This window comes from Belonocnema kinseyi, chromosome 7 (assembly GCF_010883055.1).
Source record: "Belonocnema kinseyi isolate 2016_QV_RU_SX_M_011 chromosome 7, B_treatae_v1, whole genome shotgun sequence".
NCBI classification, from domain to species: domain Eukaryota; kingdom Metazoa; phylum Arthropoda; class Insecta; order Hymenoptera; family Cynipidae; genus Belonocnema; species Belonocnema kinseyi.
In genome coordinates, this window is record NC_046663.1 from 99,559,663 (window position 1) to 99,571,459 (window position 11,797).

An 11,797-nucleotide genomic window follows, 5' to 3' on the forward strand; every position below is an offset into this window, starting at 1 on the left:
ATTAATTCATTATAATTAATCATTATCATTATTAATTTCTCTAAGTTGTCAGAAAAGTCCATGAATATACTATGTGTGTGTGTGTGTGTGTATATATATATATATTCTTCAATATATTATATTAAATTTAAACGAAAAAAGACGGTTTGCCAATCAAAAACATGAATTCCCAAGCAAAAAGTGGGATTTTCAAATAAAAATGAAGAATTTTCAACAAAATATGTAGTTGAATTTTGAACTAAACAATAACAGTATTCAACAAAAAATATATTAATTAAATTTGTAGGCAAAAAAAATTTCGACCGAAAAAAACAACAAAATTTCAAACAGTGATGAACTTTCAGCTAAAATTATGAACATTCGACAGGAATCTAAATGGTTTTCAAACCAAAAAGATGAATTTTCAAAGAAGAAAATCAATTCTTGACAAAACAAACAAACTATTTTTCAAGAAAATACGTGAAATTTCAAAGAAATAGTTGAATTATCTACTATTAATGATCAATTTTAAAACAAAAATGAAAATGTAACTATAGTTAGATTTTTAGTTTTAAAAAAATAATTTAAAAAATATTCACATTTTCAAAGTGATGAATTTTCAACTAAATTGATAAATCTTTCACTAGAATAATTGAATTAAACAAAAAAGATTAATTTTTAATGAAGAACTTTGATTTTTATACCAAAAAAGATGAATCATCATTTAAAGAAAATAATTTTTCAAACAAACAATTCAATATTAAATTTTTTATTTAAAAAATTATTCTTTCAACCAAAGAGATGAATTTTCAATAAAAATTATGAATATTCAAATAAAAAAGGCGACTTTTCAGTATAAGTTAAACTTTCAACCAGAAGATTTATTCTTTGCCAAAAAGAACGAATTTTCAACAAAATACATGAATTTTAAGCAAATACTTGAATTCCCAACCACAAATAGAATAGTCGAATGTTCAGTTAAAAAAATTAATTTCAAACAAAAAAATGAATTTTCAACAAAATACTTAACTACATTATTATAAAGCTTCTTTTACAAATAAAGAATCATTGATATTAGGGTCAAAATATCTCAAGTGTGCCACTTTTAAATCGATTGTACTATTTTCAATCAATTTATACAGTTTTCGATTCGTTTTTATATCAAACAAACAGCCCTAAAATATTTTTGCAACATATTTTTTTTAAGTTATTAACAATCAAAGTGAATGAATTCTTCAAAAACATAAATTTTTCAACCAAGAAGATTAATTTTTTTACTGAAAAAGATGAATTTTCAACAAAATAGATCCATTATCAACTAAAAAAATCGATTTTCAACCAAAAGTTGAATAGTTAAGTTTTCAGTAAAAAATATTAATGTAAGAAAATAATATTATGAAAATAGTTCACTTTTCCCAAAATAGATGAATTTTTAACAAAAAGAACAAAGCTACATTAAAAAAAAAAAATTTTTTGAACTAATGTGGATCAACTTTCAGCTAAGAAATATGGGAATAATGGGAGCATAAATTACTTTGAATAAAATTATTGCGTGTATCATATTGAGTACAATATGAAACGAATTTTGAACTAAAATGATAAATGTTCATGAAAAAATGAATTTTTAATCAAGTGGTTTAACTTTCTACAAGATATAGTTAATTTTTTAATCAAAAAGATGAATTTTGAACCGAGAAGATGAATTTTCTATTAAAAGGGTGAGTTTTTAACAAAATAGATCTATTATAAACTAAAAAAAAACTCGATCTTCAACCAAAAGTTGAATGGTTAAGTTTTCAGTTAAAAAGATTAATTAAAAAAATAATATTATCAAAATAGTTCACTTTCCCACTAAATAGATGAATTTTCAATCACAAGAATCAAGCATTATTTTTAAAAAATGCATTTTTTAATAAAGTGGATCAACTTTAAGCCAAAAAATAGGGAAACAATTGGGTAGTAAATTATTTTGAGTAAAATTGTTGTGGGTATCATATTAAGTACAATATAAAACGAATTTTAGACTGAAATGATAAATGTTCATAAAAAATGCACTTTTATCAAGCGGTTCAACTTTCTACCAGGTATAGTTATTTTGTAATCAAAAATATCAATTTTCAACCAAGATTAATTTTCGACTAAAAAAGAATAAGGTGGTTTATTTTTCAACTAATCATAGATAAATTTTCAACCAAAGAAATCATTCTTCAACCAAACATATTGTTTCTTAAGAGAATTGTTAAGTATTCAATCAAGTAGTTGAATTTTCAATCAAAACATGTGAATTTCCAAAAAAAATCGAATAGTCAAATTATCATTGAAAAAATTAATTTTTCCAACAAAAAAAAAGAATTTTTAACTAAACTATTGAAGTTTCAACACAAAAACTTAATTTTTAATAAAATAATTTAATCTTCAACAAAGTATAGTCAAATTTTCAATCAAGAAGATTAATTTACTACCAAAAAATATTTTTGTAACAAATCGATTCAAATATTCAACCTAGTAGTTTAATTTTAAATCAAAAAAGATAAATTTCCAATAAAAAAATTTAGTAGGTGGTATTTAAAATAATTGAGATTTTTAATTTAAATACCAACTACTTAATTCTTTTTATTGAAAATTCATCTCTTTTTGTTTAAAATTCAACTACTAGGTTGAATGTTTGAGTCAATTTGTTGAAAAAATAATTTTTTTGTAGAAAATCAATCTTCTTGGTTGAAAAATTCACTATACTTTTTTGAGGATTAAACTATCGCGTCCGAGCGTGCTCGACCAGCGCTGAGAGGTCGGAATGCGGTCACAAAAAATCAATAACTTTTGAACTACTGCAAAATAGAAACTTTTTTTTTTCACCAAAATTTTCGGAACAGATTTTAGAATCTATTGCAATGTGGAAGAATTCATTTACAGGCGGAGAAATTCAATTAATTTCCAATTGTTTCCAACACACAATTATATAAACAATAAAAAAGTTTTTTTACTACCGAACAAGTTTTTAGCGTAAAGTATACTTCGTAACAAATTTTATCATAATTCAATTATTGAATTTCGAAGAACCGTTCGCGAGTAATCCATGTTTAAAACAAACAAAAAAATGATCAAGAACATTGATTGTTAATAACTTTTACAAAAATAAATTTTTTGTCAAAATATTTTAGGGGAGTTATTTTGATATAAAAACGAATCGAAAACTGTAGAAACAGATTGAAAATAGTATTATCAATTTAAAAGTCGCACACTTGAGATATTTTACCCATTATCAATCTTATTTTGCAATTTAAAAAATAATCAAGCATGCTTTGAAAATTGATAAAATTTATAATAGTTCCCTGACAATTCCAGGTTTTCCAGATAGAGTAACCGACCCTATTGAAACTTAAACCCAACCTAATTGCGTCTATTCCCAGCTAATTTCTAAAATATTATATCGTTGCCAAAATTAACAAAAAAATAAAATAATGAAATTCTTTTGTTAAGTCGAAAAAGTTTTCCTGGTAGCAAAAATATGGTTATTTATGTAGGAGAAGAATAAGAACCCGTAAATTCAAGTCATACTTGACATTTATTTCTCATTTGTGCCTCTGAACTTTAAAACTGCACGTTATTCCAGAAGAGATCAATGAACAGGATACTATGCGAGAATACACCACACGGAATTAACTATAATTGCCATTGACACAGTACTTTCCTTATTTCCATAAACAATTTTCAACCTCATCCAATTAATTATGTATATTAAGGTTCTCAATTTAATAAGAACTCGCCAAAATTTTCAGAAAAACATTCCATAATTAGACAATCTAGTTCCCTAGAGTATTTTAATTCAAATAGTAAAATATTCTAAAATTTCCTTCTCAATAATTGGTTTAAAATTCAAAATTCCACTCATACATCAGTATTTTTATCTACTTATCCATAACTACGTATTTATACTGAATTAATTTATGATATTTATATTGATTTATTACCCCTTCTTCATTTCCTATCTAATCAATTGGATACCTTACATATAATGCTATGTGTTATTTATAAATCCTCTATTGCTCATAGTATTAAGTCAGTTTTATTTGTCTTTCTTTTTTCTTTAACTGCAATTGCACAGTCAATATTCTCTACTAATAATAAAAAACAATATGAAGGAGATATACATACAATTATGGTCGAGTATAATAATACAATTTTCTAACCGTATTCCTTATTTAAAAAAACAAACAGGATTCCCGATGATCAAAGTCAGGGGAGTAAATTCCACTATAAACACTAACATTTTCACATCTAGTAACATCCAATATAACGTCAGACTTTATTTTTCATACAACTGTAAGTCAAAGATTTCATTTCGAGTTGCTTTTTCTGTATTCGATAAGTAGAGAATCTTATGGAATCTTATGTACATTTCGGCTTTTGTAATACGATATAAATGCAATATTCAATTTCTTGCGGTCACCGGTTCGATTAGCGAAAAATCAAAGCATATTTATAATATTTGATGAACCACAGAAAAGTTATTTCTCTTGAAAAGAAAATCGCATCCCAATTTTTGAGCTACGAGGACTAATCCTTCAATATTTCCCAAGCATCTTCTTCTAGTTTTGAAGTATATACTGTTCCCGAACTTTCTTTTTCGAAATTCATCAGCGATTCTTCTTTAGTTTGCTTTTCCTTCACTCGTCTGGTTGTTGACGATTTGCTTTCTACAGATGCTTCGGAAATCGATCGTGGCTTTGATTCCCAATCCCAATCGTGCGCAGGTGAATTTGTCGATGAAGCACTCGATCTGTTCAATTTTTAAATTAAAAGTATATTTCCAAATTTAATGAATGAAATATCCGTGAGGGGTGTCTAGCGATTCTTAGGAACGAAATTCAAGGGATTTCCAGCTATTGCAGGTGAAGAAATCAAGTTTTTCCTGCTCACCATTTTTGTACATCAAATAATGAAATAACCGTTTATTAAAAATGTAAAAAAAAAATCATTGCATTTATTTATTTATTTTGTAATTATTAATTTAATTTATCATAAATCAAAAAGCTATTTCGGACACGGCACAACATGGACTTGACCCATTAAGTCCCAAAAAGAAGAAATTACTCTCTTATGTTTGAGCTTGAATAATTTTATAAAAAAGGCAAAGAATTTATTGTAAAATATTCTTTTCTACTATTTTCGGATATGCTCTAAACGATGCCATGGTTTAAAGAACGGAAAATATTGATTTTCAATTAATAATTAACAAATTTAAAAAAAAAAATTTTCGGCAATTTTTTTTTAAAATCAAAAAATAGAGGGGAAAGGAATCTTTTTTACCTTCGCAAATATTCCCAAAAGTGCACAAAATTTCTGAAATTTTCAAATTTGTTGAGTTTTTTATCTACGATTTTTTTAAACAAAATGGCAGCCAAAAACGGAAACCAAACATTTAAATTTTTGTCTGATCGATATTTTTGGTGATTTTTTCGCTCAAATAATATAAATATTTAATTATTTCAGTAAAGAGGTATTTGAGTAGTTTCTTTTTAAACAAAATAAAAATATTTAGTGTTACATAGGTAAAATCAGGATATTAAGATTATAAAAAATCATTTTATTGCTATTTTACGTCTTTTTCACACCAAAATCCAATGCAGTGAATGAAATATCGGTTTTTTCCAAAGATTGAGTGATTCACTGATATTATTTTCATAAAATTAAAAGTTAATGTTTACTGATATACAATCTTACATGACTCTGCTGTGTAACACTGAAGTTAAAGCATAATAATTGAAGTACAGTGGAACTGTGGTCATATCCTCTCTCACTTACATTCTCTCGCGCTTATATATCTGCAGAACTCTCATATATGTAAAAAATCCCAAAAAATATCGATAAAACGAAATTAAAAATTTTTGGTTTCCGCTTTTTGGCCCCCATTTTGTTAAAAAAAATCGTAGATAAAAAACTCAACGGATTTTAAAAGTTTAGAAATTTTGTGCACTTTTGTACATAATTGCGACGCTAAAAAAATTCCTTCTCCATCTATTTTTTTATTGACAAAAAAATTGCTTTAAAAGTTTTTTTTTTAAATTTGTTAATTATTAATTAAAAATCAATATTTTCCGTTTTGAAACCATGGCATCGTTTAGAGCATACCCGAAAATAGTAGAAAAGAGTATTTTACCATCAATACTTTACCTTTTTCATAAAATTATCCAAGGTCAAACGTAAGAGAGGAGTTTCTTCGTTTTGGGACCTAATGGGTTAATCTAATTCACTTCTAAAGAGTACTACATGTCCACTCCATTTTTGTATTTTATTAAATACGCAGTAATAGAAGTTATTAAGGAATTATCCACTTTTTAAGAATACTAATAACGCTACTCTAAAGGTTACTTTAAGATTCGATCATATTTTTCAAATTGTCACTTAACCCTAACTTATGATGCCCAACTTCAGAATAAAACTTGCGACTCGTTAACACATTTTCGGTCATTATTTTTTACATTATTAATTACTAAAGAAAAAACTGCGTGTTCAGAATAATTTTTTTGATAAATAAAATAAGTGCCACAAAAAATGCATCTAATACCATTATTTGCCAAATTTTAAATATGAAAATACTATTTAATCAAAAACTTAATTTCCAATTAAGAACTTAAGAAATTATTCACTATATTAAACTCTGTTTATTGCAATCAAGAAAATAATTTGCACAATTGTATAAAAAGTCAACTTAAATTTCTCGAAATATTCTATAATCAACCATTTTTCTTCAATCATCCAAAGATTTCTTCTTTTAAACGAAGAGTTTCTTTTAGAATAGACCACAAAATTTTAATTACTCTTCGGATTTCAATCAAATTTTTTATATACGAAGATCAGAAAAATAAGTAAAATACAAGGTTCTCATGAAAAAATCAATATTTTCAGGTTTTTAAGGTTTTCCATGTCGCTAGACACCCTAAGTAATTCTAGAAAACTTACTTAAGATTAGAACCAGAGACAAGTGACGACTTTTCACTGGAATGTTCGTTTCTGTTAATACTGTCCTGATAACTGTTAGAATTTTGATAATTCTCTTGAGTACTGTAGCGATGCTGTTCAGAAGTATTGCTCCCGCTAATATCGCCCCATCCTCTCCTTCCTAAATCTCCAACCTAAGAGTAAAAATATCGTCGCAATTAAAATACAAATTTCTGACAACTAAAATTTTGTACTCGTATTTATATTTTTAATCTTTCGAGCCTGACTACCTTGGCAGCTAAGTTATTCACTTGTGAACCCACTTCTTCCAAAAGAGTACCTTCTCGAACCTAACAAAATCAAATTAAAGAAACAAAAATGAAATCATAAATAAGAGGAAAGGGATAAACGATAAAAAAACTCACACATTTACAAAAATAAAGCAGACTATTTTGCCAAAGAAAATGTTAGAAACAGGAAAGAATTAGAGGGGAAAAGGAAAGGAAAACGTCACAAGAAAATAGGGGAAATAAAAGAAACACAACACATACCTTCTCCCCTACACATTCTGAAATCTCTGATACCTTTTGCGAAGCGAATCCTCCAATTTTAATAGCATTCTCGGTGGCTTTGCTGGCTATTTTAGTCGCTGATGAAGAAAATACGGACCAGCCCTATTTATTATTTAAATAAATTATAAAACAGACAGAATAAGGATCAAGGGTTTTAATAGAAAAATTGAAATTCTTACGCTTGCTAAGGAAGACACGGCAGTATCAAAAAATTCTTGAGAAGAACTTTTTGGTGGTGGTTCCATTTGGTAGCCGAACCCTCCATATTTTCCTCCTTGGTTTGGTGGAATGTGACTTTAAAGAAAAATTATTATTAACAGATGGCAAATGGTTTAGTGCGATATTATGCGCCTGAGTAAATAATTAATTATAAATAAAATTAGATGTAAAACATGACAAAAATGTAGGTTCTTAGATTTCAAGAATTGGACAAACCAATTGCTAAATTTTGTGAAGTATGTCATATTTCACAGCTAACTCTGTTTATAATGTAAAATTATTATATAAATCAATGTATGTAAAAAGAAGATAAAAAATACGCTGCCACAGAAAAAAAGTGACTTAATAATATTACACGTTTAATTTATCGGCTTGCATTCACAAGATTAGATGAAATTCTACTGCTAAATTCAGGGGTGAAAACCAAAGTCACAATTGCTGAAAAAACAGAAAAATATAATCTAAAATAGTTTAAATTTGAATATTGCAGACTATACAGCCTGAAATGATCACAAAACAGGTTCAATAGGGTTCGTTTTCACTATAATATAGGAATAATAGGGAATTTTCTACTAAAAAACGTAAAGTTTCAATCAAAAATGGAATAGTTAAATGTTCAGTTAAAGCAATTAATTTTAAAAAATAATCATTTTCAACAAAATAGTCCACTTCTGGTACAAAGAGATGAATTTCCATCTAAAGTGGTGAATCTTCAACCAAAAAAATTATTTTTTCACAAAGAAGTTCAACCTTCAACGAAAAGAGAAATTCTTGAAGAAAAATAAAATAAGAAAAATTTAATAGTTAATATTTCAACCAAAGAGGCGAATATTCAACAAAATATTTAAATCCTCAGCCAAAACAGATGATTCATTTTTAGTCAAAAAGAATGTCATTTTTACGAGAAAAAAGATGAATTGTAAACAACAAAATTCATTTCCGTCAAATAAAACTAAATTTACGACTAAATAGTTGAATTTTGAACCAAAAAAGAATTTGTTTCTGCCAATAGAGATGAACTTTCATCAAAAGAGTGGACTTTTTAAAGCTGAAAATTCGAATGTTTTCGAAAACATTTGACTTTTAATCCAGAAACGAGGAATTTCCAACCAAGACAGCTGAAAATTTTCAACCAAATGGTTGCATTTTCAAGCAAAAAAAAGAGAAATTTTCTACCAAAAGATGTGAATTTCCAAAAAACTTGAGATATCCAGCTAAAAAAGTAAATGTTATCGAAAAAATTTGGCTCGTATTCCCGAAAAGATCAATTTTCAACCAAACTTGCAAACAAACAGTTGTACTTAGAACCAAATAGTTGCATTTTCAAGCAACACAAACGAATTTTCAACAAAAAGTTGAATTTTGAACTAAATATTAAAATCTTCAATCAAATGGTGGAAATTTCGAACAAAAAAGTCCAAACCGCAAGCAAAAACAGTTGCAGTTTCAGCCAAACAGTTGAATTTCCTATCCAAAAAATGTGTCTTATCAAAAAAATAGTTGAATTATCAATAAAATAATTAAATTCTAAACTAAATTATTACATTTTTAACCACAAAAGAAGCTCTTTCCTTAAAAGGTGATTACTGACTCTTTATTTCAAAAGGTGACTGAATAGATACTTGAAAAATGTGTCTAGAAGCGACTTTAAGTGACTGTGTGGTAGCCCTGAAAATACGAAATATTATACATCGAACATAATTGTTTAATTTTACTCATTCAGTTTCAACTTACTCAGGACGAGTTGAATTTTCGTTTTGCTTTCTGTTAAAGAATGATTCTGTTTGAGCCTTGAAACCTGGTGTGTTAAAATTTTCATAAGTGCCTCCTTGATCGCTCTGATAGGAGGAACTATGTTCTTGTTTGCTTTCATAAAAAGAACTGCTCACAAAGTCTTTGGCGCTAGAAGTGGAAGGACTCCATGGTTCTCCTTTGGCAGTTGTAGCAATCTGTTTTTAAATGAAGAATTTTCACACTATTCAAATTTTCCACAATTAACTCGATAATAACAAATTTAAATATACACGTACATGAATAATTATATTTTTCAATTCTATTTACAAGTTTCGATTCATGTATTCCAAACCCTGAATTTTGAGGTATGAATTTCTTTATTCCTGGTGATTTTAAATTTTGTAAATCACAAAATTTGTGTCACCATGTGTCCAAGTGAAATTTTCAAGAATTAAATCATAAGTAGCTTAAAATTTAACAGGGTTTATAGTTCTTTAGCAGTTTAATTGTAGGGATAGTAGGGGAATTTTTATTCGAAAAAGAAGCATTTTTTCTTTAAAAAAAACTAGCGTAATGAACAAAAATAAAAAAATGTAACCCTTTTTTAAAAAAGCACAAACTTTATTAGAAAATAAACTTGCATTTGATTTATACATTAAACGTTCAAAGAATAAAATAATCTGAATTATATATTTTTTTATTCACTTTTATTTACTTTTTATTCACTTTCGCGACACTGTTCATTCAATCATGTCAGATTTTCATTTGTCTATTTTTTGATTGAAAGAACAAATGCAAATAATGTTTAGAAACATTTAGAAATAAATCTTATCAAATAAAATTATTTGGAACAATTTAATTTACTAAATTGATACCGTAGAAAATTATTAATCTACATTAATAGATACATACATATAGCCTCATTTAATATGGTCAAGGGGTCATGGATAGTCCTATTGTCAGCAACAACAAAGAGTATTTGGAAAATTTAAAACCTTTTATCCATTAATCTTACTTTTCTAGAAGCTGTAACATTAAAATAAGTTAAAAAACGTTGTTCTTCTAAACGCTTCAAAGCAAATTGTCACAATATTTTCAGATTTTTTAATTAAATTAGCAGAGAAAACAGTGATTTTTCAGATATCTACTTAAAACTTTAAAAAATCTTGTTGGCCTCTGAAGATCTCTGAAGACTTATTTAATAGGAAGTATAAGAATTTTTTATTTTTAACATTTAAAATATGTATTTAAATAACAAATTTATATAGTTTATAAACTTTACCGATTAATTTACATATTAGATGAAAGTGTATGTTTAAATTTTAATCAAATTTATAAAAAAGATATTTTTCATAACAAAGCGAACGTCATAAATTTATCAGTATTTTTAAAAATGTTACCATTTATATTATTAAGGGAATATGATATTCTATCTTTATTTTTAAGTATTGCAGGTGAGAAAAAGTCTTTAGATCACGTTAACTAATTGGATGTTGTTATGTTCCTTGAAAGGAAAACATTAAATTTTGTACTTCAAAGTGCATTCTTAACGAAAAATGTATACATAAATGATATTACAACTAAAAAAGATTTTTATTAAAAATAAAAAACAATTGAATTCAGCCCCAAAAAGACACATTTTCAACAAAATAGCTGAATCCTAAACCAAAAAAAAAATAGTTTTCATCAGTTGCATTTTTAACCAAAAAAGACTAGTTTTTTCCAAATGAGGCGACTTTTCTACAAAACAGTTCGATTTTTTAACCCGAAAATATTTATTTTCAACTGAAATGAAAAATCTTTAAGAAGAAAAAAAAATTAATTTACAACAGGCTGCATTTTTAACCAAAAAAGATTAATTTTCAACCAAGAAGGTTCATTTTCAACCATTTAGTTCAATTTTAAACAAAAATTTTTCAGCCATGAAAGAAAGAAAATTGCACCCAAATGACAATTTTATGGGATAAATAATTTTGAAAAAGAATATAAAACTTCGAATAAACATTTCCTTTTTAAAGATAAATTTTTTATTTGTTTCCAGTCTATATAAATATATTATTTTCCTGAGATTCTTGATCAAATTATAAAAAATGGAAAATTTTTAGATAAGTCGAAAAAAAACCATTTTTTAGTTTTCCGGAGTTTGAAAAATTATAGGAAAAATTCGAGTCAGTTTAAAAGATATTTAGGAGTTTTAGAATTGTGAAAGATATCTTTCAAACTGACTCAAATAACGTTTTTTTACTTTCTTCAAGCATTTCAAACTATTTAAAAAACTTGGAAATTTTTTTCGAAACCTTCCAAACCTTAGAAGTATCATTCAACATGTTAAGACCAATGGTAAAAGTATC

At 26.6% G+C, this 11,797-nt stretch overlaps 1 protein-coding gene across 1 annotated transcript in view; it reads right to left on the minus strand.

Moving 5' to 3' along the window:
- Positions 1 to 3,533: 3,533 nt before the first annotated feature.
- Positions 3,534 to 11,797, minus strand: part of LOC117176843 (ADP-ribosylation factor GTPase-activating protein 1) — an 18,169-nt gene continuing 9,905 nt past the window's right edge. The window contains exons 3-8 of the mRNA XM_033367184.1: positions 9,447 to 9,661; positions 7,673 to 7,787; positions 7,506 to 7,595; positions 7,212 to 7,271; positions 6,943 to 7,115; positions 3,534 to 4,759 (exon numbers count right to left, since the gene is read on the minus strand). Of these exons, the coding sequence (XP_033223075.1) occupies positions 4,537 to 4,759; positions 6,943 to 7,115; positions 7,212 to 7,271; positions 7,506 to 7,595; positions 7,673 to 7,787; positions 9,447 to 9,661 (876 nt within the window). The 3' untranslated portion in view covers positions 3,534 to 4,536. The remainder of the gene's footprint in view (positions 4,760 to 6,942; positions 7,116 to 7,211; positions 7,272 to 7,505; positions 7,596 to 7,672; positions 7,788 to 9,446; positions 9,662 to 11,797) is intronic.